General features: G+C 41.9%; 1 protein-coding gene across 1 annotated transcript in view; it reads right to left on the reverse strand.

Moving 5' to 3' along the window:
- LOC125462661 (S-adenosylhomocysteine hydrolase-like protein 1) overlaps window positions 1-27,124 on the reverse strand; it is a 102,842-nt gene that overhangs the window by 14,177 nt on the left and 61,541 nt on the right. The window contains 8 exon segments of the mRNA XM_059653213.1: window positions 115-167; window positions 170-208; window positions 799-869; window positions 6,079-6,167; window positions 7,577-7,640; window positions 8,535-8,651; window positions 16,733-16,839; window positions 26,628-26,722. Coding sequence (XP_059509196.1) covers window positions 115-167; window positions 170-208; window positions 799-869; window positions 6,079-6,167; window positions 7,577-7,640; window positions 8,535-8,651; window positions 16,733-16,839; window positions 26,628-26,722 — 635 coding nt within the window.

Genomic DNA, 27,124 nt, shown 5'->3' on the forward strand with positions numbered 1-27,124 from the left:
ATTGTGTCAAACTGCATGCTAGCTCCACACACAAGCTATTTTAATCTGTTCTTTCTAGGTAACTGTTTAAGGGTTTCAATTTTACAATCTAAATTTATTATAACGTTTCCTTACCACATCAATTTCAGTATTGGAATGCCCCATATTGCAGACTATGCAACCATTTTCATTCGGTCAAGTTGTTCCCTAGTAACAACATTTTTATTACCTAAAAATAGAACATATCCATTTAAAAAGAAGCTATTTAATAAGTATAGCCACACTGCCATTTATGCCATTAGTACAAATTAAAATGTAATTCACATATGCATCAATGCCTATTCATAGTTGATGACTGAGAAACATAATTCTCCTGTTGTTTAATCATTAGATAAATCATTGGAAAATAAATTTGACATCATGACATGTTTTATAGTGCATCAACTAGCCAGAATGTACTGAACACTTGCTTCTTGTAAGAAAGAAAAAAAGTGGGAAAACAAAAAAAGAAAAATGCAATACATCTGAGACTTTCAAAAATAATCCTATTCCATTGTGCTTTTTGATGAAATTAAAAAATATTCACATGAAAGGATTGCATTTAACAAGTGCAAAAGCCCCAATTCTACCTCAACCCATTTAGTCCACATCTGTTTACATTCAGAAATTAATCAACTATTTGTTTCATTTCTGTCATTTTCAATACCTTCCTCCATTCCAACTCTCATTTTTAAAGCAATACTTACAATCACAGTGGCAAACCTGGTTGCTAATTTAGACATTGTGCATGCTGTAACTATAACTGCATCCGTCCAGTACCTGTGCAGGTAATGATCAAGTCTCCCTGTCGTACAACTTCATTCAATTTCATCACACGAAATCCATCCATACTATGGGGGGGAAGAAAGTTCATGACAAAAGAAAACAGTAAAATGTGTTTAATTTTGACAGAAAGGTCAGCTACTTACAACTTTAATCAAATAACTGTGAAACTGTAGAATGGTTAATGGAATGCTAGGCTTTATCTCAAGAGGGTTTGAGTACAGGAGTAGTGAAGACGTGCTTCAACTGTATTGAAAACGTAGTCAGATTGCACCTGGTGAATTTTACACTGTTTTATCCTCCTTACCACAGGAAAGGTATCATTGAGGCTGCAAAACCAAGGTTCACCAAACTTAGCCTTATCGCTCACAGTCCTAAAGAGGGAGACTAGGCAAACTGGGCCTGTATTTGCGACAGTTAAACGTGACAGCTGATCGAATTGAAAGTTACAAAATACTTAGAAGGAATAGATGGATAGAAGCTGGTAAGTAGCTTCACTGGCTCAGGAGTCGAGAACCTGCAGGCAATTTTAAATAAAAACACACATGCCATTCAGGATCAAATTGAGGAGAAATCCGCTCATTCAAAGTTGTGAATCTTTGGAATTCTCTAACCTAAGCTCAATCTCATATATGTTTAAAGTATATTGATAAGTTTGATTAGTTGTAGCAAAAGGATTATGAGAACAGGTTAATAAAATGTGAGGCTGGATAAACACAGCAGGCCAAGCAGCATCTCAGGAGCACAAAAGCTGACGTTTCGGGCCTAGACTCTTCATCAGAGAGGGGGATGGGGAGAGGGAACTGGAATAAATAGGGAGAGAGGGGGAGGCGGACCGAAGATGGAGAGTAAAGAAGATAGGTGGAGAGAGTATAGGTGGGGAGGTAGGGAGGGGATAGGTCAGTCCAGGGAAGACTGACAGGTCAAGGAGGTGGGATGAGGTTAGTAGGTAGCTGGGGGTGCGGCTTGGGGTGGGAGGAAGGGATGGGTGAGAGGAAGAACCGGTTAGGGAGGCAGAGGCAGGTTGGCCTGGTTTTGGGATGCGGCGGGGGGGGGGGGGGGGGGGGGGGGGGGGCGTGCGGGGGAGAGAGAGAGAGAGAGAGAGAGAGAGAGAGAGAGAGAGAGAGAGAGAGCTGGGCTGGTTGTGTGGTGCAGTGGGGGGAGGGGATGCACTGGGCTGGTTTAGGGATGCAGTAGGGGGAGATTTTGAAACTGGTGAAGTCCACATTGATACCATATGGCTGCAGGGTTCCCAGGCGGAATATGAGTTGCTGTTCCTGCAACCTTCGGGTGGCATCATTGTGGCAGTGCAGGAGGCCCATGATGGACATGTCATCTAAAGAATGGGAGGGGGAGTGGAAATGGTTTGCGACTGGGAGGTGCAGTTGTTTGTTGCGAACTGAGCGGAGGTGTTCTGCAAAGCAGTCCCCAAGCCTCCGCTTGGTTTTCCCAATGTAGAGGAAGCCGCACCGGGTACAGTGGATGCAGTATACCACATTGGCAGATGTGCAGGTGAACCTCTGCTTAATGTGGAATGTCATCTTGGGGCCTGGGATAGGGGTTAGGGAGGAGGTGTGGGGACAAGTGTAGCATTTCCTGCGGTTGCAGGGGAAGGTGCCGGGTGTGGTGGGGTTGGAGGGCAGTGTGGAGCGAACAAGGGAGTCACGGAGAGAGTGGTCTCTCCGGAAAGCCGACAGGGGAGGGGATGGAAAAATGTCTTGGGTGGTGGGGTCGGATTGTAAATGGCGGAAGTGTCGGAGGATGATACGTTGTATCCGGAGGTTGGTAGGGTGGTGTGTGAGAACGAGGGGGATCCTCTTAGGGCGGTTGTGGTGGGGGCGGGGTGTGAGGGATGTGTTGCGGGAAATACGGGAGACGCGGTCAAGGGCGTTCTCGATCACTGTGGGGGGAAAGTTGCGGTCCTTAAAGAACTTGGACATCTGGGATGTGCGGGAGTGGAATGTCTTATCGTGGGAGCAGATGCGGCGGAGGCGGAGGAATTGGGAATAGGGGATGGAATTTTTGCAGGAGGGTGGGTGGGAGGAGGTGTATTCTAGGTAGCTGTGGGAGTCGGTGGGCTTGAAATGGACATCAATCAAGCTGATTGCCTGAGATGGAGACTGAGAGGTCCAGGAAGGTGAGGGATGTGCTGGAGATGGCCCAGGTGAACTGAAGGTTGGGGTGGAAGGTGTTGGTGAAGTGGATGAACTGTTCGAGCTCCTCTGGGGAGCAACAGGCAGCGCCGATACAGTCATCAATGTACCGGAGGAAGAGGTGGGGTTTGGGACCTGTGTAGGTGCGGAAGAGGGACTGTTCCACGTAACCTACAAAGAGACAGGCATAGCTGGGGCCCATGTGGGTGCCCATGGCCACCCCCGGTGCGGCTTCCTCTACAGTGGGGAAACCAAGTGGAGACTTGGGGACCGCTTTGCAGAACACCTCCACTCAGTTCGCAACAAACAACTGCACCTCCCAGTCGCAACCATTTCCACTCCCCCTCCCATTCTCTAGATGACATGTCCATCATGGGCCTCCTGCAGTGCCACAATGATGCCACCCGAAGGTTGCAGGAACAGCAACTCATATTCCGCCTGGGAACCCTGCAGCCATATGGTATCAATGTGGACTTCACCAGTTTCAAAATCTCCCCTTCCCCTACTGCATCCCTAAACCAGCCTAGTTCATCCCCTCCCCCCACTGCACCACACAACCAGCCCAGCTCTTCCCCCCCACCCACTGCATCCCAAAACCAGTCCAACCTGTCTCTGCCTCCCTAACCGGTTCTTCCTCTCACCCATCCCTTCCTCCCACCCCAAGCCGCACCCCCAGCTACCTACTAACCTCATCCCACCTCCTTGACCTGTCAGTCTTCCCTGGACTGACCTATCCCCTCCCTACCTCCCCACCTATACTCTCCTCTCCACCTATCTTCTTTACTCTCCATCTTCGGTCTGCCTCCCCCTCTCTCCCTATTTATTCCAGTTCCCTCTCCCCATCCCCCTCTCTGATGAAGGGTCTAGGCCTGAAACGTCAGCTTTTGTGCTCCTGAGATGCTGCTTGGCCTGCTGTGTTCATCCAGCCTCACATTTTATTATCTTGGATTCTCCAGCATCTGCAGTTCCCATTATCTATGAGAACAGGTTAGGTCTTTTACCCACTGAAGTGTTTGATCAGTCATGATTGTACTAAATGGCAAAGTAGGTTTGACAAGCCAAATGCTTATCCTTAAGGCATTCAACGTGATAAATGTTACTTTTTATGTTAATAAAAAGAATAAAATAATAATAAACAATAACAACAATTAAAAACAACAACTGTAACAATCACCCTAGTGGTCCATAGTCCATTTGGATTGAGAGACACAAAATTTGCTTCGCTAGTTAGTCGTGTCAGTTGTATTGACTATTACTGGGTGGCATACAAAAGGCAAGAATTAGGAACAGGAGCAAGGTGACTCTCTAAGATTATGTCTAAGTTTCTATATTAACTCCATTTTCCCAACCTATTTTCACATTCCTCGATTCCTTTAATATCTGAAGTTGTAACAATCGCAATCCTGAATATACTTTTTGATACAGCAGGCATAACACTGAAGAAACTTGCCCTCGTCTCTTTCCTAAATGGTGAGCATCAAGCCCATGTTAAACCAATGTTAACCCAAGAGTCTAACTCCTAGTTTTGTCCTCTATAGTCAGGGGACCCTTTTGGCATCCACCCTGTCAAACCCTCAGTTTTGTATTTTCAATGAGGTTATTTTTCCAAACTCAAGGAAATACAGACCCATTCTACTCCATCTTATCACAGGAGTCATTCTAGTAAACCTTTGTTACAAGGTTTTAAGAGGTGTATAACTCCTTGGGTAAGGAGGCAAAAGACATACATAGAACTCTGGTGAAACACTGTACAGAACTATGAAAAAGTGGAAATTCTTCCTCTTATTCTCTAACCACCTTGCAATAACAACTAACGTACCATTGCCTTCTTAATTTGCTTGATGTACTTGCAGTTCAACTTTGTGACTTACTTGTATCACCAGAAGTTAAATGTACATCAAACAAATGACATTGATTGGTTAGTGAAAAAAATGGTTAACAGTCCAAGGTATTGTATAACAGTTAACTGCACAAGTATTTGTTAGAACTTCTCCACAGATTTTGGTTTAATATATCACCATAGAATTAAACTACTTTGTCATGTGATGTGGCAATCCTAAGTATATCTAAATTTTCGTAATTCTACCATTTTCTTTAAACTTGTTTTCTATTACCAAGTTTCTAACACCTCTTGTACTGCTCCCAACAATCTTAAAACAATTCCTAGTTCTAGCTTCAACCAGAAGCTAAGTATTCGATGAGTCCTAGAAGCATTTTATGGATTTATCTCATTTACTTGGAAGTATTTGAAAGATCTTCTGTATGTTAGATCAATGGCCAGGTAGTTTATTGAAAAATCACATAACACAGCATCAGCGTAGGTGCATCATTCAACATGACACAAAGCAGAAGTTCAAAGGTCTGATTGCACATAAATCAGCAATTAGCTGATATGTCTTTTTGGCAGCACTAAAACTTGCTTAGAAATGTTGGCACAGGAAAGAAAAAAAACAGTAAATTGTTTTCCAATGAACCCTTTTAGAAGCAGGGCATTGATTTTAGATGAGGAAAAGCCAAGTTTCAGTAATGACATCCTGGCCAATGAAAACTATGTTAAACCTTACCTTCAGGACTCCAATATCCAAATGGATAAGAAAAAAGCTTCCCCCAAAAACATCTGCAAAATTGATATGGAATAAAGCAAGTGTATCTTTGATATGTATACTCTCACAACCAAAAAGGTTAATGTTCCTTTTGAAATAATCCTTCTCTTATGTATGATATCTGCAAAAATGCTTGCTGTTTAGTAGAGCAAATACAGAATAAAATAAATATAACTAACCACATCATTTGCAGCCTACAGTGTTCTTGAAATTAAGAAAGAACATGTTTCTTTGCTGAACAATTCTTGCTTAGTTCAACTATGATCAGAATTGACAAATATCAATTAGATAGAATTTTTCCTAGAGGAAATGCAGCTAAAAAGATCAATGGTTAAAACAATGCAGAAATTAATTCACAATTAAGTGTCCACCAAATCAAATGCGAGGAATTAAAACAGCTCATCACCTATGTGGGTGGCTCAGTATCACCTTACAGGCTCTATTAATCATTAGTTCACTTAGTGAAAGCAAATCAAGTTTGGGCAGGTAGCTGCAGTAAGCTTTGAAAACGGTCACCTTACCAGGCCTGTAAAGCACAAATTGGATCAATTTCTGTCACATAAACAATAGCACCCAGTGCTTTCAGAGCAGCGCAGCAACCTTTCCCAACCTATAAAAACACATCAACATTAAAAGAATTGCATTATTATTAGTTGCTCCTTCACAGTTTTTGGTCTCATGGAACAGAAGATATAGTCTACAGAACTATTTTATTGCTGTGGGGTTTACTGCAAATGATTTCAAATCAAACCATAAATATATTTGAGCTAGATGCAGAGTATAGAAAGTTTAAAAAAAACACAAGACAAATTTGAACTGAAAACTGTAGGTACGGGAAATATGTAGTATCAGCCATTACCTACACAGAATTAAAGAGATGATACAGCAAAGAAAGGGGCCATTCAGCCCAAGTGATCAAGGTCATCCCTCTTCATCTAATCCAGTCAGTCAAAACTTCTATTCCTTTCACACTCATTTAATCGACCTCCCCCTTAAAAACATCGGAATGAAAAAGACAAGCTAACATGTAATACAAGGACTTTTTTCTTAAAACGTGTAGCAAAGTTTCGCACTCAGAATATCAAGGTACTTCTTTAATTTCAAATAGCAATTTCTTTTGATCTAACATTTTTAAACCATAGAGTTAGTAACACTGCTTCTTTTTTCTCACAAGATCCAGTAAAGCAAGATTCTTGCTATTCTGATAGATCTCCCTGCATAAAGAAAATTCCACACCTGCAGCTGTGTCTGAATTCCTAGGTTGAGTGACAGTTATGACAGGCCCAATTCTACAACAATCCTTCTAGTGGAACCAGAAAATAGGTAAGAGGGTGTGAAGAGAGTTGCATTCTTTTTGATAGACACGCTCACTAGATAAGGTAAGGTATTTGAAACTGAGAAAGCTTCTCTTTGGGAGAGATTATCAATGGGCTCCACACATGGACATTGACAAAAGAAAAAGGGGAAGAAGTGAGGGAATGCTTAGTAGAACCTTCAAGAGCACACCTAGCACTAAAACAGGTTACTGGGGTTATTTCATTTGTATCAGCAAGGAACATAAGGAAATTAAAGGCATTGGTTACATTACATGAATCAATTGCAATTCGTGATGGTTGTTTTCCTACTGCCAGAAGGACACCAAATTTCAATACTTCATGCACTAACAGCTTGCTCAGATGTCACGACAACTTTTCTACTTCCGCATAATTGCTGCAACAGCACCAGCAACACACTCCACATCAGCAGTAACTTAATGTGAGAGTAGCTTTCAAACCAGAAATCCTATGTCTACACAGCAATCATGCAAAAACTACAACCATCAAGATCACTAAACTATAGTAACCTGGAATGAGTGCAAATTTATTAAAATTAACACAAGTTAAATTGCAAATTGGACTATGAAATAAAAAAAGTCATCAGATGAGTCAGAGTAAAATAAATTTAAAAAGCCATCAAATGAATGATTTTTAAGAGTGTCTATTTATGTACAAAGGCAGTAGAGGTTAAGTTGGACATTACCTCTCCATATCCACACACGACCACTTGCTTCCCACCAAACATCACATCTGTTGTTCTCTTTAAGCTGGCAACAGAACACAAGAAGCAGAACATGAAATTCATAGTTTTTGACCTGCAAGAGCACAGCAGGTTTGTAACTTTAATCAAAATAATGATATAAGTTCCAATTTTTTTTTAAATGTATAAATTCCTCTCAGCACACAGGGGGCTTTCAAGTCAGTTACCGTGTTAAATGAGTTCCGACTCCCCTGACAGCAGGACCAGCTCAGGTTAAGCTGGTGCAATGGAACAGATGCCAAAAAGGCTCATGTTCCTGAGCTGGAGAAGAAGTAATTCCTGCTGAGTGTTTTAGTAGTGGGGGGGAAACGACAGGGTATGGAAGCACACACTAACACAAAAACAGCAAAGTATACCCCAAAATAGAAACCAAGCCCTCTCAAAACATTAAAGAAACTCTAAACAAATAATTAAACCAAATATTACCAGGTACCGCATGGTAATTATTAAAATTATTCAACATGCCCTGGTGTTGTACAACATTTTGTCTACCCTAGAGATTACAGACTTTCCCTTGATAGGTAAATAAAGCCCAGTTCAAGGAACATATACACAGATTAGATAGTTGAGAATCAGTAAGGGATTCGGACAAGAAAACACTTTTCTTTCTCCCCCACGAGGTGGTGGTCAAGAAGGGAACAAGCACACAAGAGCCCCTAAAATGAACCATTCTTACATCATTGTGCATGGATTGGTCATTCTGAATTGTCAACATTAACAGAACAAAAGCCTCACTTATTCAAAGTTTGTGCTGCAAATTTGTAAGCAAATGTTTCAGTTTGTAAGACAGAAATATACTTATATATTAATGCATTTCTCAATGTAATTAAGAGAATGACAAGTTAATTCTGTATAAAAACTTGCCAAAACAAAAAAAATAAACTGAACCACTATTCCTTACCCATCCAAGATGGACTCCCTGCAGCAGTAGAGGTTATCAAATTTCTGTTTGGTAACAGAATCATTCACATTCATGGCTGGAACACATAGCTTGCCTGCTTTAGACAACTGATACAGCCTGAAATAAAAGAAAGATTAAGATTTAATCAGTACAAGTATTTTCGCCAAGTATTTTTCTAACCCTTAATCAATGCTAAGGATATAGTTATAACAAACGCTGGTGATACAAAGTTGATATCCTGTCTTGTTTCATAATGTTTTTTAGCCCAGTCTGTACATACAAGAATACATTCACAGCAGGATCAAGAGAAGCAGCTGTGTTTCACCTGTGTGCAGGCGCATCATTTCAGCTCATCTTTTAATCTCAATAGGTTCCATCAAAAGCCTTCACAATCCAACATAACAGAGGAGGTCTTTGTTATCATCCCAAAGAAGAGTCTGCAATCTCCAAGGCAGATAAAATGTTGCACAAAAAAAGGAGATCATTCAGCCCAATGAGTCTGCACCATTTGGTATTTCCAAAAAGAAATCCAGTCAGTCATCAATCTTACCACCTTACCTCCAATCTTGTTTTTCATTACTATTTTCTAAGCATTTTAATGCAATTTCCTTTTAGATACCAGGATGAATCTGCACTCACTATAATAGCAGGAAGGGAGTGCATTCCAATCCTAAAATCACTCAACCTAGAAATATTTTCCCCACCTTGTCTCTGGTTCTTTTACTGATCAATTTATGAAATTTGTCTGGAACACCTTATTTTTGATAAGCCACTGGTAGAAAAATCTATTTTTCTTGTATAAAATTCTGAAAGATTTAGATATCTCTATCTCATCTCCTCAGGCTTACTGTCTCTAAGGAAGTACCCCCAACATACAATAATCGACAAATCTTTCTGCTACCCAGAACTGGAAATCAAAGGCATAATGAGATCAAACAGTACAAGTTCAGAAATTTTTTTTGTTTTCGTACTCTGCCTCTTTTAGTAGGGACTACTGAAATCCCACACATGAAAAATTTTACAACTATGTTCATGACAAACAAATGTACACAACTTAGTTATTATATAAACAGTTCCACTTCTTTGAACCATCAAACCCACCAAACCACAACCAGCTCTTCAGATTTTCTCAAAGGTTGTTTCTTTCTTTCTCAAAATCATTTATGAAGCGAGGCAGTCATGTTTTAATAATGCCATATGTATTTATGTTCACGGAAGGAGCAGAATTAAAATAGCTCAATATCCTCAGTTATCAATCCCCCGTAAACCAAAGAAAGCATTAATCTCCCAGATACTATAAAGAGGGAGAGCTGTTTGATGGGTGGAATGAAATACTGGCCCACGTTTCAGGAGTTATTACAGGGGACCAAGGGAATATCACTTGCTGGTAGCAGTGGATGGGAAGCTGCAAGAAGGGTGTGGGGCAAGTGGAAGGCTGCAAGGAGAATGTAAGATTAAGGATGTCTCAAACATGCCAAGATCATCAACTGTATTTGTAAGAGCCCTTGCATTGAAATAAAAATGCAATTTAGTTCTTCAGCTTCTTCTTTCTGACTTACTTTTGTCGGTCTTTTCTAAATAACTTGTTCTTTTCAGAATCAAAACCAAACCATTCTCATCTTTTTATTTACTTTGCTTCCACCTAGTCTCCACACTACTTCAGCCTCCCCTAACAGGCTTAACAAATCTTCTGCTAGGGTATTGGTCCCTTTCCAAACAGGGGAAACCCATCAATCATTTTGGAACAGGACATTTTGCCCCAGAAGAGATCCCAATAATCCAAGAACCTGAACCCCTGAATATTACACCTCTTCAGTAACCGATCTGTGTCATTTACTGTTTCATTCATTCATTCAAGCTTGGCAGCAGGAGTTAACTACAGCTTATTATTTTTGAGGGTCTATTTAAAAATTTTCTACCTAACCTCTTATATTCAGTCTAAAACTTGAATCTTTACATTAACTAGGTAATTCCTACCAATGTGTAGGATAACTTCCAGTTTCTGACTCCCTTTTAACAATATGCTTCAACAGTCGAGATGTCCTTAATCCAAATAAGGTTGAGGGTAGTCTTAGGAGATTCTGACAGTACATTAAGAGTGAGACAGCAAGTACAGAAAGATCAAAGTGGTTGTCTTTAAGTTGAACCTCAGGAGATGGGAGAAATATTAAAATGAATATTTCAGATCCATTTTTAAAGTAGAGAAAGAAATGGAGGCTAGAGAGATCAGGGAAATAAATAGATGTTTTGAAAACAGTTCACATTATATTTCCTAAGTTCTCGAGCACTACTATTTTTGTAAAGGTGGATAAATCTCTGGGACCTGATCTTGTGTATCCCTGGACATTGTGGGAAAACGTAGGGCTTCTTGCAAAAATATCTGGGACAAGGTGCTGGATGACTGGAAAGTGGCTCACGTTGTGCATTTGTTTAAGAAGGATGTAAGGAAAAGCTGGGAACTATAGATCTGGGAGTCTGACTTTGGTAGCAGTTAAGTTGTTGGAAATGATTCTGAAAGACAAGATTTATATGCATTTGGAGAGACAAGGAATGAAGAGGGATAGTCAGCATCGTTCTGTGCAAAATAAATCTGATCTCACAAACTTGAGTGTTTTGTGGAAGCAAACAAGATTGATGAGGACACAGCAGGAGACACTGTTTACTTGGACCTGAGTAAAGCCTTTGACAAGGTTCCACATGGTAGGCTAATTACCAAAGTTAGATCATATAGGATTCAGGGTGTGCTTGTCAACCAGATGCAAAATTAGCTTGACGGTCAGAGACAGACGGTGATGGAGGATTGTTTTTCAGACTGGAAGCCTATGACCAGTGGTGTTCCACAGGGATCACTGCTAGTTGCATGTAGTTTGTAATTTATATATATAATGTAGATGAGATTATAGAAAGCATCTTTAGTATGTTTGCAGATGACAGAAAGGTTGGTGGTATAGTAGACAGTTATGAAGGACACCTAAGATTACAAAAGAAATCTTGACAATTGGGTCAATGGGCTAACGAGTGACAGGTGGCATTTAATTTGGATAAATACAAAGTATTGCATTCCGGTAAAACAAACAAGGTCAAGACAATTGAAAGTAGGGCCCCTGGTAGTGTTGTAGAACAGACACCACAGATGCCTAGGGGTTCAGGCGCATAATTCTTTGCACTTTGCATCAGATAAATAGGGTGGTTAAGAAGGCATTTAACACACTTGCCTTCATTACTCAGACCTTTCAGCATATGAGTTGGAAAACATTACATTGAGGCTGTACAGGATGGTGAGACCTCTTCTGGAGTACTGTGTGCAGTTCTGATTGCCCTGTTAAGCTGAAGAAGTAGTTTAGAAGAGATTTACCAGGATATTGCTAAGAATGGGGTATTGAGTTATAAGGAAAGCTTATAAGGCTGGGTAGGCTAGGACCCCTTTCCCTGGAGCATAGCAGGTTGACGGGAGACCTTCTAGAGGTTTAGAAAATCACAAGGGGTATGGAAAAGGTAAATGACAAGTCTCTTTTCCTTAGGGTGGGAGATCAAGATTAGAGGACTTTTTTTTTAAAAAGGTGAGAGGACAAAGATTTATGACGGGCAATTTTTAAGAAAAAATATTCACGTGCAGAATGAATTTCCGAGGAAGTGGTGAAAACAGACACAGTTACAATGGCTACATTTGGAAAAGTACACTAATAAGAAATGTTTGGACAGATGGGGGCAAGCACAGGCAAGGCTAGTTTAGTTTGGGATTATGACTGGGTGTGGACTAGTTGGAACCAATGGCTTGTTTCCAATCTGCATGACTCGGCAACTATGGAAATGGTAGAAGGAGGAGTCTGCAAGGGGATATGGTGGTATGGAGAAGGCCACAAGTTAAACAGGATAAGGAGGAAGCTACAAAGGAGATAGAGCACTTAAAAATCTGTCAACGAAAGAATACTTAACCACTGGAAGTAAAGAAAACTTGAAATCACTCCAGGCAGTTCTGAAAAAATTAGTGTTCCATTAACACAAATCGGCTGTAGCACAATTAATGAATAGTAGACTCTATTTGGATAATGCAAGCTTTCTGCTGTACAGATATAGCAATTTCCCGATAATGTGATTTTCTATAACACAAGGTCACACAAGAGCACAACTACCTGTACTATAACATTTCCCTGTCAATCAATGTTGAATTTCTAGTTCAAGGCTAGATACACTCAGGAGCATATGGAAAGATATTATTAAATGAATAGTGTTTCAATTATTAAATTTAAATCCACAATTGAGATCTGAAATGAACTAAAGGGTAGTAATGTGAGACTGGATGAACACAGCAGGCCAAGCAGCATCTCAGGAGCACAAAAGCTGACGTTTCGGGCCTAGACCCTTCTCTGATGAAGGGTCTAGGCCCGAAACGTCAGCTTTTGTGCTCCTGAGATGCTGCTTGGCCTGCTGTGTTCGTCCAGCCTCACATTTTATTATCTTGGATTCTCCAGCATCTGCAGTTCCCATTATCTCTAAAAGGGTAGTAATTGCTCGTTAAAATGTTGTGCACATATGATTACACATGCTATCACAAGTCTGCCGTTTTCAGGGCGATACAATTTTTTCATTACAAGCATTTGCCCATTACAGTGGAAGATATTTGTTGTTAACTTCTACCCATTGTGTGGTACCAATTTAAATATTATAGTAAAAACAAAATGTTGTGGACGTTAGAAATTTGCAACAAACAGGAAAAATGCTGGAGAAACTACAGCACGTCTGGCAGGATCTGTGGAGAGAGAAACACAGTAAATGTTGAATCCAGTTGATTTTTAAGAAAAACATTTCTGCAGTGCTCGAATTAGCTTTTTCTTTAAAAAAAGCAGCTAGCATTTTAAAAGCAACAATTATTCAACAGGGTACTGCATAATCTACATACTCCACTACTGCAAGAAGGTGGCTTATTAGTCAATACCTAAAGATCTAGGGATCACTCCACCAGCAAGAGAGTTGCATGTGCTTCATTAAAGCCATTGAAAGAGTTCCTGACACAAACAGCTTTGATCCCACTTCAGGGTAAATGGTCCAACCATCTGCTCACTTACACAAACTATTTAGCTTACAGAATTAAACAAAGGAGGCTATCTTGCTTGTTCTGTCTCTCACACAAAGACAAGAGTAATTCCTATTGTCACAGCACAAATAATTTACTCGCATTTTAAAAATCTGAATGAGCCTCACTTCAAAGATTTAGTAACTGAAGGTCAACCTATTTTTAATAAGTAAAAAAATTTCAATTGCTTTCAGAATGAAGGAGTTAAGGAAAATTGGTTACTCAATCAAAAATGCACACTACTGAATCAGGTAACCATGCAAATTAACAAATTCTTTTAGTGATAATGGGAACTGCAGATGCTGGAGGATCCAAGATAACAAAGTGTGGAGCTGGATGAACACAGCAGGCCAAGCAGCATCTCAGGAGCACAAAAGCTGACGTTTCAGGCCGGAAACGTTAGCTTTTGTGCTCCTGAGATGCTGCTTGGCCTGCTGTGTCCATCCAGCTCCACACTTTGTTAACAAATTCTTTTGCCTTGTTTAAATTTCCAGTTTGCTTCTTGTCTGGAGGCGAAGATTCACAATAGAAGCTTCAAATTTCTGAAGCTGGTATAAACAAGAATTTTTCACCACAATTTTTGAGTTATGCTATTGTTTAACTACATAGAATAGCGTTCAGCCCATCGAAACCACACTAAACCTCCGAAGAGGATCCCACCAGATCTAGACCCATACCCTATCCCCATGACATGACATACAGCTTGGCTAATTCATCTAGCCATGCATATTCCTGGACACTATGGCAAACTTAGCAAGACCAATGCACCAAACCGGCACATTTTTTGGACTGTGGGAGGAAAGTGGAGCACCCGAGTATATTCAGGGTACACTGCGGACCATAGGAGATGCAAGCTCACTTATGGGGGCAACCAATGACACTGCACCCAAGAGGTATTTGGCGGAAAATGCAAAAATAATGGCACCAATATTAAAAACATGAAACAAAATTTCTGCAGGGGTGAAAATTAAACTCCCAAGTTGGCAATTTGGATCTATGGTATGTTTCAAAATGATTAGCTTCACAACAGTTGTCAATATGCAGCAACCACTGGAAAATTGGATCAGCAAATCTATCTTATTCTCACCTGATCTGAAAGCTTGACTGATGAAACCCAAACTGCTTTTTACTCTATCAAAAGACGCATGTGTGATAAAGAAAGTACACTCCTAGAGTCATAGAACTGTACAGCATGGAAATAGACCCTTCACTCCAACTTATCCATGCTGACCAGACCAAATTAATCTCACTCCAATTACTAGTACTTGGCTGACCTTAAAACCATGCCCTCTAATTCTGGACTCCCCTATCATGAGGGAAAGGCGTTGGCTATTCAGTCAACCCACGCCCCTCAAATTTTATAAACCTCTATAAAGGTCATTGCTCAGCCTCCAACACTCCAGGGAATATAGCTCCAGTCTATTCAGCCTTTCCCCATACACAAAGCCTGAACATCCTTGTAAATCTTTTCTGATCCTTTACAAGTTTAATAACATCTTTTTCAATAGCAGGTAGACCAAAACTGAACACAGTATTCCGAAAGTGGCTTCACCAACATCCTGTACAGATGCAACATGAGCCCCCAGCTCCTATATTCAATGCACTGATAAGTAAAGGCTTGTACCAAATGCCCTCTTTACTACCCGGTCTACTGGTGACTCCACTTTGAAGGAACTATGAAACTGTACCCCAAGGTCTCTTTGTTCAGCAACACTCCCCAAGACCCTACCATTAAGCATACAAGTCCACCTATCTTAGAAAAGTGGAACACTTCAAATTTATCGAAATTAAACTCCATGTGCCACTCCTCGACCCACCTGATCAAAGTACAAAGGAACCCTGAGGTAACCTCCTTCACTGTCCACTACACCAATTTTTGTGTCATCTGCAAATTCCCCAACTATTTCTCCTATAAGCACATCCAAATCACATATATAAATGACAAAATAAAGACAACGGACCCTGTACTAATTTTTTTAAAAACTAAAGTCACTTATTCATACATTTTTGGTATTCTCAACAAACGTGCACAGGGGACTGGCCACTGGTCACAGGCCTCCAGTCCAATAAAAACAACCCCCCACTACCATTCTGTCTCATACCTTCAAACCTACATTAAATTGTATCCAAATGGCTATAGCTCCCTGGATTCCATGAGATCAAACCTTGCTCACCAGTTTACCATACGGAAACTGATCAAATGCCTTGCTGAAGTCCATACAGACAGTGCTCACCACTCTGCTTTTGTAATTTTTTTTGCAAGTTCTTTTAAAAAAAAACTCAAAGTTAACAAGACATGATCTCCCACACGCAAAACCATGCTAGTACGTATAAAGAGAGAACAATGGAAATCACTCATCCAGAAACCTAATAAGTCATGCCATGATAAATGTTACCTTTAAAGTGATACAGCTCAGAAAGGTTGCATAAAAACTGTTCTCTTAAGAACACAATCCCTAAACTTCCTATTGGATCACCACATTACAGCTGTAATCAGGATTGAACACCGAGCGTACTGTAGAAGCAGCTCACATCATTAAGCACTAAACTGCGGAGAGGCAACGGCTTAGTGGTATTTAATCACTGGGTTGCTAATCCAGAAACACAAGGTAACGTTCTGGTAACCAGGACGTGAATCTGGCCATGGCAGTCGGTGGAATCTGAATTCAATAAAAATAACTGGAACAAAAGAAGAGTCTAACAAAGACTATGAATCCATTGTTGATAGTCAGAAAATCCTATCTGGTTCACTACATATCCATCAGGGAGAAAACAGTCATCTTTACCTGGTCTGGCCTACATGTGATTCCAGACCAAACACCAATATGGTTGACTCTTAACTGCAATTAGGGATTGGCAAAAGAATGCTGGCCTGGCCAGCAATGCCCTCATCCCATGAGAGAATTTTTTTAAAAACTAAAGTCACTTATTCATACATTTTTGGTATTCTCAACAAACGTGCACAGGGGACTCAAGCATTCGCGATCTTAGTATTTTGCCCCTCCATTAATTATGGGCAGAACCACTATTTTTTAGCACTACCCATCACTTCTTTTCAAAACTGAAGATATCAGATTATTAATCAAGATTTTTCTTTATAGCTGAAAACTTCAAACATCCCCACCTGTGTACACCAGTCACACTCTCCTCTACAATGCCTCTGATTTTCTTAAAAACATTGGGATATTTCTTATAGACCCAGTGAGTCAAATCTCCACCATCATCCAGTATCTAAGAAGGAAAAAAAAGGTGTCACTTATTTTTGCATTTGTAAGGAAATTTACACATTTAGGCTATGAGGAAAGGTTAAGGAAATTAGGTACAGCTTAGTTACAGGAATGGAGACAAGGTGAATGCGTGTTAAGTCCTTTAGCAAGCGACTTTAATCAAGCTTCTGTTGGCATTACAGTTATACACCCAACACTAACCGGACAAAGACTTGGAAAACTTTAATTGTATACTTTGTAACCTGCAATTATCAGTCAACAAAAGCTTTTTCTTAAGAAGCACTTGACTAAACCTTTGATGTTACTCGATTTTGCACAATTGTCTCTGGAGCTACTGCAGTGGATTTAATTACCTCGGTCAATGTTATCCAATAGAACAGAAAAAGGAATGAAATTTTCCATGCCTTACTTTTCCAGGGTGAAAATTAACAAGGTTCAGGGCCCTATAAAATAATTATTTGATAACGTATCCTACAAGAACACATTAAATTAATCTCAACTGCTGCAAGGTCACTCCTCGCTACACTCCTCTTTAAACAACCCTGCATTCCCAGATTTTAGAAGTCTTAAATGATAATACAACCTGAAATAAATTTCTATGCAATGCTCAGCACATGGCATAATATTTCTATGCATCAAATGCAATGTATTACTAGATTACCTCCTCCAGGGGGCACTATTAACTAACAGCTACAGTATTTAAAATGTACTTTGGATTTGAGTGACATTTCTGAATGGCTGTTTTCATCTTCTCAAAAAAACCTCAATGTTTCAATAATTCCAGTTCAGGGACATAAAGAAACCTGCGCTGCAATGGATATCGCAGATTTCAAAATACTGTTGTATATCTTTTTGCAGCCTATTTTAAAATCAAAAATTACTGTCTTGCAAATATTTATCTTCTGTAAAGTTCTCAGTTATATTTTTCAGGCTATTTAATCTCCTTGTTCCAATTAAGGAAAGCTTAGTCACACTTAGAAGGTCTAAAGAACCAAAATAATTGGATGTTGGCTCTCCACTCCACAGGCTTATTCCAGCAAGACCACATTACCATTTCAGAAAAGGGAATGAGAAAAGTTTGAAGAGTTGTAACTGCTTGCATATTTCCTCAGAGCTGGAGAACGATTGGGAGTACAGGAAGAGAACAAAGGGTATTATGATGTTTTTTTTTAAAAAAGAATTTGGTACTCATTAAGAAGATTGAAAGTTTATTAATTACTGCAACCTCGTAATTATCAAGAAAGCACGTGGAACGCCAGATTGATTTGGAAATCTTTACAGCTCAATCACCTCCAAGATAATTTTAAGCACACTGTCCTTTAGACTCTAGGACCTGAACCTGAAACTTGCCATAACTTGTGGCATGAAAATCCTACTTCAAACACATTGGAACCACATGCGCCCAGACACAGGCATGTTACATACAAATCATTTGATGCAGGTTGGCAACTTAAGTGTGAGAACACACAAGTAACTGGTGCTAAAAAAACAGAACTCCATATTGCTACAATCATTTCCAAATGGATTTAATGGAAATGATGACAAAAAGGTGAGAAGAGGTTTCCCAGTGCAGGCACCACATTTTTCTTCAGAAAGGAGAAAGGCACATACACATACTCATTAAATACAACCTTTTCAGTTTTATTAATGGGGCTTGTTCTCTAAAGAAGAAAGTAGTAATGATAGTTGCTTGGGAAAAAAAACTGACTTGCTTACAAAACTTCTCATCTTTCACACATCAGGGCAGATGTCAGAACACCACACTTCTCACGCTGTGTAAAACCTGGTTTCCTTTGAAACCGAGCATTCTGGGCTTTAGCCTGATGAATGCAAGGCCAAAATCTTTAATAATACATCTCCTTCCTGAGCAATTCTCAATAGCAAGACCATAAGACATAGTAGAAATTATGCCATTTAACCCATCAAGTCTACTCCACCATTCAATCATGGTTGATAAGTTTCTCAACGCCGTTCTCCTTGTAACCCTTGACAATCAAGAACCTATCTCCATCTTAAACGTATGGAACGAACTGGCCTCCACAGCCTTCTGCAGTGAATTCCACAGATTCACCACTCTCTGGCTGAAGACTTTTCTCCTTATCTCCGTTATAAAAGATAAGGTAAGGTAGGGTTTTTCTATTTTTTTCTATTTCGTCTGTATCATGTAATTGATTAAAAATTTACTTTTTTTTATTAATTGGTTATTTGAAAAAGAACATAGCAGAAGTATTAGAAAGTATTTAACTCAAATTTATATAAAGTAATAATGTCATTAAATAAGTATAGATGGCTGGGCAGGTGATGTGCTGTAGCTGTATGACATGGGAGCTGGCTGATCCCATTGTGAACAGCAGTGACCGCATCTGCACGTGCTGGTTGCTGGAAGGACTCCGGCTCAGAGGTGAAGATCTGGAATCTGAGCACATCCACGAGGGGGAGTTACCTGGACGCTATGTTTCAGGAGGCAGTCACACCTGGTAGATTAAGTATTTCAAATTCACTTCGTGATCAGGGACAACAGGGTGTGACCGCAAGTGAGACAAGTAGGGGGATCCTGAGTTCAGGTGTGGAGGAGCCTCAGCTTTTGACCTTATCCAACAGGTTCGAGACAGACAGTTGCTCCCTGTGGGGATGAAGAAAAGGACTGCGGGGAGGATGAGCCAGCTCACTACGGCACCATGGTGCAGAATGCCATTCAAAAGGGGGGAGCAAAAAGACAAGTGGTAGTTATAGGGGATTCTGAAGTTTGGGGGATAGATTGTATCCTTTGCGAGCTGGATTGGGAGTCCTGCATGGTGTGTTGCCTGCTCGGTGCCAGAGTGCAGGATATCTCTGACCGGCTTGAAAGGATATTGGAACGGGAGGGGGAGGATCCAGTTGTTGTGGTCCACGTTGAGACTAAAAACATTGGCAAGGCACTTTACTAAACCTTTGATGTTACTCGATTTGGGGATTATCAAGCACTAGGAACAAAATTAAGGAAAAGGTCCTCAAGGGTCATAATCTCCAGATTACTGCCCGAGCCACGTGCAAGTTGACTTAGGGATAAGAAAATTAGGGAATTAAGCATGTGGCTAAGGCAGTGGTGTGGGAAACAGAGGTTCCATTTCATGAGGCATTGGCATCAATTTTGGAAAGGCGGTGGGAATCTGTACCAATGGGGCGGTCGCCACCTGAACCAGTCTGGAACCAGTTTCTAGCATAAAGGATAAATAGGGTGGTCACTAGGACATTAAACTAGTGAGTCAGGGGGACGGGAAAGGGAAAACGACAGGAAGTATGGTGGCAAATAAAAAAGGTAAGCAGCAGGTTAGCATGTGTGCAGGAGGGTTTAAGTTCAAGACAGACTACGAATGAAGCAAAAAAAAAAGGCTGAATAACTCAGGTGATATTATGAGAGGTGTTGGAAATCATGAGGGTAAGAAGCTAGCATAAAGGCACTTGTTACGATTGCTACAAGCATTCGTAACAAGTTTGTTGAGTTAATAGCACAAATGATCGTGAATGAATATGATTTGGTAGCCATTATGGAGACATGGTTACAGGATGGTCATGACGAGGAGTTAAATATCCAGGGATACCAGACTATTTGGAAGGAAGGACAGGAAGGTAAGGGAGGTGGTGTAGCTCTGATATTCAAGGACAACATCAGGGTGGTGTTGAGAGATGACATAGGTTCTATGGAGAATGAGGTTGAATCCATTTGGGTGGAAATTAGAAATTCTAAGAGGAAAGAGTCACAGATAGGCATAGTCTATAGGCCACCAAATAATAACACCACATTGGGACGAGCAATAAACAAAGAAATAAGTAATGCCTGTGAAAGTGGTACGGCAGTTATCATGGGGGATTTTAATCTACATGTAGATTGACCGAACCAGCTCGGTCAGGGGAGCCTTGAGGAGGAGTTTGTTGAGTGTATCTGTGATAGTTTTCTGGAACAGTATGTAATGGAACCGACAAGGAAGAAGCAAGCTATCCTAGATCTGGGCCTGTGTAATGAGGCAGGAATAATTAATGACATCATAGTTAGGGATCCTCTTGGAAGGAGTGATCACAGTATGGTTGAATTTAGAATACAGATGGAGAGTGTGAAGATAAAATCCAATACCAGGCTCCTATGCTTGAACAAGGGGGACTACAACAGAAGGAGGGAGGACTTGGCTAAACTGGACTGGAAACAAAGATTTTATGGTGGGACAGTTAGAACATAGAACATAACTGCACAGTACAGGACCGTCGGCCCTCGATGTTGTGATGACCTGTGAAACCAATCTGAAGTCCATCTAAACTACACTATTCCATTATCATTCATATGTTTATCCAATGACCATTGAAATGCCCTTAAAGTTGGCAAGTCTACTACTGTTGCAGGCAGGGCATTCCATGTCCTTACTACTCTGAGTAAAGAACCTAACTCTGACATCTGTCCTATATCCATCACCCCTCAATTTAAAGCTGTGTCCCCTTGTGCTAGCCATCACCATCTGAGGAAAAAAGCTCTCACTGTCCACCCTATCTAATCCTCTGATCATCTTGTATGTCTTTATTTAGTCACCTCATAACCTTCTCTGTAATGAAAACAGCCTCAAGTCTCTCAGCCTTTCCTCATAAAACCTTCCCTCCATGCCATGCAACATCTTGATGAGCAGTGGAGGACTTTCAAAACAATTTTTCAAAGTGCTCAGCAAAAGTATATTCCAATGAAAAGGAAGGACTGTAAGAAAAGGGGTAATCTGCCATGGGTGTCTAAGGAAATAAGGGAGTCTATCAAATTGAAACAGACGGCATACAAAGTGGCTAAAAACAGCAAGAAACTAGAAGATTGGGAAAACTTTAAAAGGTCAACAGAAAGCCACAAAAAGAGCTACAAAGAAAAGCAAGACAGAACATGAGAAAAAACTAGCACAGAATACAAAGACAGATAGCAAAAGTTTCTATAAATATATAAAATGAAAAACAGTGGCTAAAGTAAACATTGGTCCTTTAGAGGATGAGAAGGGGAATTCAGTTATGGGATATGATTAAATGGCCAAGGCACTGAACAGGTATTTTGTATCGGTCTTCACAGTGGAGGACACTAATAACATGCCAGTAATTGACAAAGAGACGAAGGCAGGTGAGGACCTGGAAACAATCATTATGATGGAAGAGGTAGGGCTGGGCAAACTAATGGAGCTAAGGATTGATAAGTCTCCTAGCCCTGATGGAATGCATCCCAAGATTCTAAAAGAGATGGCGGGAGAACAGCAGGTGCACTGGCGGTAATTTTCCAAAATTCGCTGGACTCTGGGCAGTCCCAGCAGATTGGAAAACAGTAAATGTGACATCAGTGTTTAAAAAGGGAGGTAGACAAAAGATGGGGAATTATAGACCCGTTAGCTTAACCTCTGTAGTGGGGAAGTTGCTTGAGTCTATTATCAAGGAAGAAATAGCAAGGCATCTCGATAGAAATTGTCCTGTTGGGCAGACGCAGCATGGGCTCACAAAGGGCAGGTCATGCTTGACAAATCTTTTGGAATTCTCTGAAGACGTTACAAGCAAGGTGGCCAATGGAGACCCAGTGGACATGGCGTACCTAGATTTCCAAAAGGCCTTGACAAGGTGCCACACAAGAGGCTGTTACATAAGATAAGGATGCATGGCGTAAAGGGTGAAGTATTAGTATGGATAGAGGATTAGTTGACTAACAGGAAGCAAAGAGTGGGGATAAATGAGTGCTATTCTGGCTGGCAATCAGTGACTAGTGGTGTGCCTCAGGGATCGGTGTTGGGACCACAACTATTTACAATTTATATAGATGATTTGGAGTTGGGGGACCACATGTAGGGTGTCAAAGTTTGCAGATGACACTAAGACAAACGGCAGAACGTAGTGTGCAGAGGACTGTGAAACTTTGCAGAGGAACATGATACATTGAGTGAATGGGCAAAGGTCTGGCAGATGGAATACAATGTAAATAAATGTGAAGTCACACATTTTGGTAGGAGTGATAGTAAAAGGGAATATTACTTGAATGGTTAAAAAGTTGCAGCATGCTGCTATGCAGAGGGAGCTGGGTGACCTTCTCCATGAACCACAGAAGGTTGGTCTGCAGGTACAAGTAATTAGGAAGGCAAATGGAATTTTGTCCTTCATTGCTCAAGGGATCAAGTTTAAAAGCAGAGAAGTCATGTTGCAGCTGTACAAGGTGCTGGTGAGGCCACACCTGGGGTACTGTGTGCAGTTTTGGTCTCCTTACTTGAGGAAGGATGTACTGGCACTGGAGGGGGTGCAAAGGATGTTCACTAGGTTGATTTCAGAGTTGAGGGGGTTGGCTTATGAAGAGAGACTGAGTAAATTGGGATTATATTCATTGGAACTCAGAAGATCGAGAGGGGATCTTATAGAAAGATAAAATTATGAAGGGAATAGATAATATACAAGTAGAGAGGATGTTCCCACTGGCAGGTGAAGCTAGGACAAGAGGGCATTGCCTCAAGATTAGAGGGAGCAGATTTAGGACTGAATTGACAAGAAACTTCTTCACTCAGGGGATTGTTAATCTATGGAATTCCTTGCCCAGTGAAGTAGTTGACGCTACGTCAGTAAACGTTTTTAAAAGCTAAAGTAGTTTTTTCTTGAACAATAAAGGAATTAAAGGGATACGGTGAGATCGCGGGAAAGTGGATCCGAGTCCACGAAAAGATCAGCCATGATCTTACTGAATGGTAGAACAGGCTCAAAGGGCCGAACAGCCTTACTAGTTCTTATGTCCTTATGTTCTCAAAGATCTTCCGTTTACTCTAAGGCTGTGGCCTCGGGGCCGAGTCTCTCCTACCAATGGAAGTATCTTCCCAACATACAGAATACCAAACGGCCTGGACAGAGTGTTATTTCCAATTAGATCCCACCCTCATCCTTCTAAACTCCATTGAGTATAGACCCAAAATCCTCAAAGATTCCTCATATGTTAAGCTTTTCATTCCTGGGACTATTCTCGTGAATTTCCTCTGAACCTGCTCCAGGGCCAGTACATCGTTCCTGAGAAAAGGGGCCCAACACTGCAAACAAGCATCTTTCTAAGTAACTACAAGTAATGATAAACTTGTTCAAAACAGGTTGCATCTGAGAATAGTATCAGAGATAATGGGAACTGCAGATGCTGGAGATTCCAAGATAATAAAATGTGAGGCTGGATGAACACAGCAGGCCAAGCAGCATCTCAGGAGCACAAAAGCTGACGTTTCGGGCCTAGACCCTTCATCAGAGAGGGGGATGGGGGGAGGGAACTGGAATAAATAGGGAGAGAGGGGGAGGCGGACCGAAGATGGGGAGTAAAGAAGATAGGTGGAGAGGGTGTAGGTGGGGAGGTAGGGAGGGGATAGGTCAGTCCAGGGAAGACGGACAGGTCAAGGAGGTGGGATGAGGTTAGTAGGTAGCTGGGGGTGCGGCTTGGGGTGGGAGGAAGGGATGGGTGAGAGGAAGAACCGGTTAGGGAGGCAGAGACAGGTTGGACTGGTTTTGGGATGCAGTGGGTGGGGGGGAAGAGCTGGGCTGGTTGTGTGGTGCAGTGGGGGGAGGGGATGAACTGGGCTGGTTGAGGGATGCAGTGGGGGAAGGGGAGATTTTGAAACTGGTGAAGTCCACATTGATACCATATGGCTGCAGGGTTCCCAGGCGGAATATGAGTTGCTGTTCCTGCAACCTTCGGGTGGCATCATTGTGGCAGTGCAGGAGGCCCATGATGGACATGTCATCAAGAGAATGGGAGGGGGAGTGGAAATGGTTTGCGACTGGGAGGTGCAGTTGTTTGTTGCGAACTGAGCGGAGGTGTTCTGCAAAGCGGTCCCCAAGCCTCCGCTTGGTTTCCCCAATGTAGAGAAAGCCGCACCGGGTACAGTGGATGCAGTATACCACATTGGCAGATGTGCAGGTGAACCTCTGCTTAATGTGGAATGTCATCTTGGGGCCTGGGAAGGGGGTGAGGGAGGAGGTGTGGGGACAAGTGTAGCATTTCCTGCGGTTGCAGGGGAAGGTGCCGGGTGTGGTGGGGTTGGAGGGCAGTGTGGAGCGAACAAGGGAGTCACGGAGAGAGTGGTCTCTCCGGAAAGCAGACAGGGGTGGGGATGGAAAAATGTCTTGGGTGGTGGGGTCGGATTGTAAATGGCGGAAGTGTCGGAGGATAATGCGTTGTATCCGGAGGTTGGTAGGGTGACGATAAGACATTCCACTCCCGCACATCCCAGATGTCCAAGTTCTTTAAGGACCGCAACTTCCCCCCCACGGTGATTGAGAACGCCCTTGACCGCGTCTCCCGCATTTCCCGCGACACATCCCTCACACCCCGCCCCCGCCACAACCGCCCCAAGAGGATCCCCCTCGTTCTCACACACCACCCTACCAACCTCCGGATACAACGCATTATCCTCCGACACTTCCGCCATTTACAATCCGACCCCACCACCCAAGACATTTTTCCATCCCCACCCCTGTCTGCTTTCCGGAGAGACCACTCTCTCCGTGACTCCCTTGTTCGCTCCACACTGCCCTCCAACCCCACCACACCCGGCACCTTCCCCTGCAACCGCAGGAAATGCTACACTTGTCCCCACACCTCCTCCCTCACCCCCATCCCAGGCCCCAAGATGACATTCCACATTAAGCAGAGGTTCACCTGCACATCTGCCAATGTGGTATACTGCATCCACTGTACCCGGTGCGGCTTTCTCTACATTGGGGAAACCAAGCGGAGGCTTGGGGACCGCTTTGCAGAACACCTCCGCTCAGTTCGCAACAAACAACTGCACCTCCCAGTCGCAAACCATTTCCACTCCCCCTCCCATTCTCTTGATGACATGTCCATCATGGGCCTCCTGCACTGCCACAATGATGCCACCCGAAGGTTGCAGGAACAGCAACTCATATTCCGCCTGGGAACCCTGCAGCCATATGGTATCAATGTGGACTTCACCAGTTTCAAAATCTCCCCTTCCCCCACTGCATCCCTCAACCAGCCCAGTTCATCCCCTCCCCCCACTGCACCACACAACCAGCCCAGCTCTTCCCCCCCACCCACTGCATCCCAAAACCAGTCCAACCTGTCTCTGCCTCCCTAACCGGTTCTTCCTCTCACCCATCCCTTCCTCCCACCCCAAGCCGCACCCCCAGCTACCTACTAACCTCATCCCACCTCCTTGACCTGTCCGTCTTCCCTGGACTGACCTATCCCCTCCCTACCTCCCCACCTACACCCTCTCCACCTATCTTCTTTACTCTCCATCTTCGGTCCGCCTCCCCCTCTCTCCCTATTTATTCCAGTTCCCTCCCCCCATCCCCCTCTCTGATGAAGGGGTCTAGGCCCGAAACGTCAGCTTTTGTGCTCCTGAGATGCTGCTTGGCCTGCTGTGTTCATCCAGCCTCACATTTTATTATCTTGCATCTGAGAATAGTATGCATAGTTTTGGGTAGCTCATTTTGTAAAATAGTATCTATAAAGCCAGCATATCAAGGATCAGAAATTGTAGCTGCAAAGAGATGTTTGAATTACTGAGATCATTTCGATGGAGTGAAGGTGGCTAAGATTTAAGGGGTGCTTCAAAATTCTGAAAGAAGTTTGATAAACCAAGTAGGGAAATACCATTTCCTCTGGTTAGGGAGTTAGCAATGAAGAATCAACTTCAAATTGTTAATGAGAAAGAGCAGGAAGACATGAACGTAGGAGAAAGTTTGAGTACAGAATTCTTTGTTAGAAGAAACCCTGATAATCAAAACTTCCAGTCCTCCACTTGATTAGAAAAGTGGCATATTTACCATATTAGCTTGCCAGCCGTTCATGTTCACACAACGATCAATGCACCACCAGAAATCATCTTCAGACTCTCCTTTCCAAGCAAACACTGCAAATCCTGAGGTAGTGGGTTGAGGGTAGGGAGTAAAAGAAAATCAGTCATAGATAAATGCCTGCACATTTGAAACTGAGCAATAAACAAACTTAAAAAAAATTCAAAAGTGAACACGATTTGACTGAGTGGTTACACAGATTTCCATTGATTATCAGATCACCATTGCCAAAATATGTCCTGCTATGAAGCTTTTTGCAGCAAAAGTAAAGCAATTAATTAGGCTCTCCAGTTTCAGTGTGAGAACCTGAAAAGGATCAGCTGATGACATTACATGGGTGACAGCACTTTGCTAAGATTGCAAAGACAAATATAATTAAATTCATTGTTTCTACTCAACATCAGATGATATTTTATAAACGCAAAGCATGCCTGTTAACCATACCTATTTGGGAATAGCAAGGAAGT

The sequence above is a fragment of the Stegostoma tigrinum genome, chromosome 21 (genome assembly GCF_030684315.1).
Source record: "Stegostoma tigrinum isolate sSteTig4 chromosome 21, sSteTig4.hap1, whole genome shotgun sequence".
Classification (NCBI taxonomy): Eukaryota; Metazoa; Chordata; class Chondrichthyes; order Orectolobiformes; family Stegostomatidae; genus Stegostoma; species Stegostoma tigrinum.